This window comes from Cynoglossus semilaevis, chromosome 11 (genome assembly GCF_000523025.1).
Source record: "Cynoglossus semilaevis isolate Cse_v1.0 chromosome 11, Cse_v1.0, whole genome shotgun sequence".
NCBI classification, from domain to species: domain Eukaryota; kingdom Metazoa; phylum Chordata; class Actinopteri; order Pleuronectiformes; family Cynoglossidae; genus Cynoglossus; species Cynoglossus semilaevis.
Window position 1 is genome coordinate 11,185,063 of NC_024317.1, and position 5,374 is coordinate 11,190,436.

Consider the following 5,374-nt stretch of genomic DNA (forward strand, 5'->3'; position numbering starts at 1 on the left):
TCATCTACTGGGTCAAATAAAAAAAGCAAACAACTTTATTTGGCTCCATCAGAATACAGCGTAAAAAGAATATGTAGCATATCTTGGGCAGAAAGACAGAAAAACCCCAAAGCTCTGATCACATATACACAAATGTAATTTTGTTGTGTGCCTTTAAGATGAGGTGGGGAGGAAGGGGCAATACTAAAGGTTGTGATTGCTCATACCAAGCACGGATAAGCTAAATGGCATTGAAAAAAAAAAATCACTGTCATTATGTTCATCAAGATTATTTTTGTACACAGCCATAGGAAGCATCTCACAAATGATCAGTCATTTGAGCGAATTTGCATATGTTAATTCTCCAGCTGTGCCGCTTAAAGTAAAGGAGATGAACAGTGACAGAAATTAGGTTTAATTTACATTTAATAGCATTGACAATTACATCTAGACATGTGAAGCAGTGTGGTGGAAAGACAGGTGTGGCAGCATGAAGGTGACTTCAGCCAATGGCAAGTGATTTTAGTAAATCTCTATTCTACTTCATGCGTTGAAAGCATGAGCTTTTTATGTCTTGGATATGATTTATTTCAAATTATCAGGCATATACTGTACAAAACATAATTCGCACTATATAAAAACCTGACACATCACAAAGCATTTGGGTATCAATACCAATATTGGATCAACTCCGATCCAGAGTTTTGGATGGAGCCATCCCAAAACACAATCAATCTGGACTTTAGGCCAACCAGAGTTAGATGTCATACCAATAAGATCATATGTTTTTGTAATAGTGCAACATCAGCCTTTACAACTGATCCTTCAAATACATGCACACTCCCTGCCAGTTCAGATTTGAAACAAAATCTCTTCCCATTAGCACTAAAAAGCACCTTTGAGAATAAAAAGAGCAAACAAAGTCCGTACCAATTACTGACTCTGTTGCAATCAATGATAAGGTTTAATCACCATTTACTGCAGTACATACCTCTCCAGGTCGTATCTTGATATAAAAATTGCTTCTCTTGTATGAAATTTTAAGGATCTTTGGCCAGGCGAAGCGGTTGATCCTCAGCCTGTCCCTGTAAATCAACAGACCATTGGCACAGACGCCCAGCATGATTTCAATACCTTCAGAATCCTGCAACACAAGATGAGCAAAAGATGATCCAAGAGCATACATAGCATAAGGAATATGTGACACTGGTGTGAATAAAAAGCCATGAAAATGTTTTCAGGTGACAAACCTTAGCGTGGTGGAGATCCACACCATACATGGACAGTTTCTTTGCATTCTCCAAGAAGTTCATTTCAGCCTCGGCAGGAGTCATTTTGCTGAAGACAAAATTATCAACTTTATCAACTTTAAGAAACAACAGGAGTGCTTTCATGACAAGGCCATAATCTTACACAGTGGGAGCAAAGCTATTGTGGTAATGTGCTTAAGAAATTCACTTCTCAAAAGTTTGCATGCCTGCCCTGAAGCATCATCCAAATCTGGTGCCAAATGATGGTTCCAAATCAGAGAGCCTAGACACAGGATGCATTCTCACATTGTCAAGACTTTAAGACTGCAATAAAAGTATATCTAGTACTTGTAATTTCGATGGAGCTCCATCACCCTCTCCTCCAGCTCGCGAGTCTGATTAGGCGCAAACCGGAAGTCACTGGCATAGTCGGAGCCGTGGTCGTCCAGGTCATAGTCGCCAAGCTCAGCTTGAACAGTGTAGGAGCCAAGAAGGGCGTGAGTGACGAACGAGCATGGCAGTCGACCTGACAGCATGTCGTCTCTCAGTTGCAGACAAAGGTAGTATCTGTCAAAACAGACAGAAGGTAAATAAGGGTGTTGGCAGTTGTACAGCCCAAAGCTGGGGCGAGTTCCAACAAGTATTTACAGAGCTTATTCATGGCACTTAGCAGCTTTCCAGGTTTGAACTCTTCAGAAGTGGAAAGGGTCTGGGTTAATTTGACAGCAGTGGAGGTGGTTACAATTCATTCATGTTATAGTAAATCATCTGTGAAACTGACATGTGTAGGTAATTATGACTGTCAGAGATTCAAAAGAGCAGTTGGAAGCACAGCTAAAAGAGCAGCAACAGGTCATATTTCCCAGCCTGTTTACCTGGTTATGTCCTCAGTGAGCTGGGATGGGTCTGGAGGGTAGAACTTAACCGCAAAGACCAAGTGCCATGGAGGGTCTGTGGAGGGGGAGGGAGAGAAAGAGAGAGAGATATTAGGCCACAAACCTAGATTACTTGAACAAATACACATTTGATACATTAGGATTGACCAAGATGAAAATAAAGCCCCAACTGGAAAAAAAATCCTGATTTACAGTCAGCCTTTAAAATGAATCTTCCAATTTTTTAAACATATGGGTTTATGTTTTTGCCACCAATAACGTGGTTAATTCATTGTACATGTGCAATAGTCCACTAAAAAGACAATTAGTGAAATCAGTAGTTTCATGGAGCCAGACTGAGCCCTTTAAATGCTCCATTGACAAAATGTTTATAACAAAAGATTAGCCTAATTAGAGGCCTAATAGTATATTGTACGTTGTATCCCACATATGGTCTTTGTTTGTTTTGGTATCTACCCAGGAGGTCGAGCTTTAAAAGGCCTTTATATTGTAAATGTTGTTCGTTAACCTTATGTTTTAACTACAATTTATCAATAGTGTTTGTTTTTTTTAAATTGTTGCATGTGCTAAAAATGTCTTAGCTGTAAACTTTGCACTCAAGTACAACATTAAGAGAGGAAATAGAGGATATAGTCATAAGAACCTGAGGGCAGCTATAGATTTTTCTTTTCTTTTAGTGTCTCTGCTATATCCTGTCCAAGACAGTGACCTTGGTGTCATTACATTAATTTCAGTAGCTTCCAAAAAATTCTAATATCTGTGCACTTAGTGCTGGCATTTCTTAAAGAGGAAGAAAATCTGCTTTATTTGTCAGATACATGTAAACACACAACAAATTTGTGTTCATCATCCAAATCCATCCCTGAGGAGCAGTGGGCGGCTCAGCTTAGAGCCCAAGGCGATGGTCTTCTTTGGCCATACTATTGCCTCATCCATGTTTGCCAACAAATGTATTTTCAATTTGAGCAGATATACATTGAAATATTTATCATCAACAGAGAACAGAGAAAAACACTCACTGTGGAGCTGCTTCTTGATCTCTTTGGATGGGTCCAACCAGTTCTGAAAGACAAAGATTCACAGTGGGCAGACTGATATCAATGCTATTTGCATTTTATTACTGAGAGCCTCTGTAATCTCCATCAGGTGTTCAGAGAAAGGATTTGACTCAAACATCTGCTGACCTGTGCTGCAGAACCAGGGACCGCAACTGAGTCTAACCTTGTCACATTTAATCATGCACTGCCCCCTACAAGGAGATGTTTTGGTTTGGATGTGGTTCAATGGATATATGAAGGCATCACTAACACACACATACTCTATCAGCATATAATAATGTTTCTATTCCAAAGGGCTGAAGCAGTTAAGTGGAGAGCAACTGAACTGTCTGAGTTTCTGAAAGACATTTCACCTCTCATCCAAGAGGCTTCTTCAGTTTGAACTAATGGAAAAACTCTCAGAGTGGCTGAACACAGTGGCTGACCCTGTCATCACCACGGTCAAGGTGTGAATGGGGTCTTGTGTGAGTCACATGGGAGGTATCACCTATAAAGACTCTCTCTCAAGTATTTAGCCACAAAGCCAGGGCTCTGTGCCAGTTCCGGAAGCAACTTAAGAACCGGTCGGCGTATTCAGACTGAATGCTACATGCTACTTGCTCTGCTCTCTTTTTTTTGGTAAACCAAAATGCATTATATACAGTAGCTTATCATCTCATGCATTCAGACCAAACTGTCCAGCTGATCAAGCATCTCCACCTGCCTTTCTATCATCTATGATTTACGGACATAGTTTCTCATTTGTGTCTGCCTGGCAGCTTCATTTCCAACATTGTTTTAGTTGTCAGGCTAATTTGCTATTTTCTACTCCTTTTCATTCTGGTCACAGCATTTTCTCCTCTGCCATCTCCAGTTTGGCCTAATGCTTTTTGACAGCAACACTTTACCACTTCACCAATCATGTGTGCTGTTTTTACCTTGCCTGTGCCTCCTATTGATTTGGACAGTTGACCATCCACCTACTCTACTGCGAAATAGTTGACGAGATTTAACGCCGTTCATGGGAATGATGGAACAAGACTCTCTAAATAAATGTATGGATATTGCGACGTAAACATGAAACAACTGTAGGTTGAGGACGTCGTAAAACCGAGAACCACTGTATTATTGGCACACAAAATAAGCAGATGAGTCCCGAAAACTGTAAGTGAAACAGCAGAACCCAGAATCTGCTTATTAATCCTGGTAATTTACTGCCAGTTGTTATATTAGTCAAAAATAATCAGCCACACTCTCAGAAGGTAAACTGCAATTTGCGACTCTCTCCTACACACATGCACAAACACTTACATAGCTCTGGTGCTAAATCATTCACTTTAATGATCTGCAGGCATTTATCCTCATCCCCATCTACCAGCCAAGGTCGAAAGAGCCTCCAATTAGTGAGATGTCCTCTTACTCCGGAAAAAGGCCAGAAAAACTTTTAATCACTAATGCATCAGGGTTTGTTGTTGCCTGATGTTTAAATTCCCATTTCCATCACAAAAGGATGGCAGAGGACATTTTAAATACCATTCTTTTTCAAATGTTGGTGTGTTTTACTTTAGTACGACTGACGCTGGTAATGATGATGCTGAGTCAGATGACTTGAGTGTGTAACACTATAGATATTGAAGTGGGCGTACATTGTTGTTACTCCCTGTGCCCCCACTAGAAAATTCTCTGGACCCGGCCCTGCAAACTGCAATCCCCAAAGCTCATCTTTAGTTAAATTTTAACCTGTTAAACACTTTTAAAAGCGTCTAAAAGTATCTGTAATGGTGAGGATTATGCTTATTTCAAAGCTGCAGCTGTCAAACGTGTCACAGCATGAAGTCACAGCATGTAGGCTGACAAAGAATACACTGATGATGGTAACAGACACTGTGCCCCTCATGGAAAGCAACTGAGCCTTGTCATTTCACTTATCTTCAAAAAAAAGAAGAAGAAAAGTAGCTCTGTAGCTTACCCTAAGGGAGCTTTACATCAATCAAAGAGCCTAAAACACATCATACAAAGTCTTTTGATGTCTTTTGATTGGTGGGGTGCATCTTGAATGCAAAGATTATAAAAATCTTGTTTTCCCATCTTTTTTACTCAGTGACACTGGCCCAGGGGATTTCATTTTAAAGTTTGGAGAAGTGCAGGTAAAAGCAATGCACACAAACATTCACTTAAGAGGAAAATGTTTGGTAGCCACTGGAGGCCCCCA

The 5,374-nt window shown here is 40.2% G+C and overlaps 1 protein-coding gene across 4 annotated transcripts in view; it reads right to left on the minus strand.

Annotated features, from left to right (window-relative positions):
• The window catches only part of LOC103386349 (band 4.1-like protein 1), a 60,330-nt gene that overhangs the window by 18,474 nt on the left and 36,482 nt on the right, over nucleotides 1–5,374 (minus strand). For 2 of the 4 annotated variants that reach the window (XM_008320561.2, XM_017036726.2), the window contains exons 1-2: nucleotides 1,230–1,521; nucleotides 971–1,123 (exon numbers count right to left, since the gene is read on the minus strand). In XM_008320561.2, the coding sequence (XP_008318783.2) occupies nucleotides 971–1,123; nucleotides 1,230–1,373 (297 nt within the window). In that variant the 5' untranslated portion in view covers nucleotides 1,374–1,521. Of the gene's footprint in view, nucleotides 1–970; nucleotides 1,124–1,229; nucleotides 1,522–1,577; nucleotides 1,797–2,104; nucleotides 2,181–3,144; nucleotides 3,188–5,374 lie in introns of those variants that run through there. The other 2 variants (XM_025060304.1, XM_008320560.2) reach the window with 2 other exon arrangements.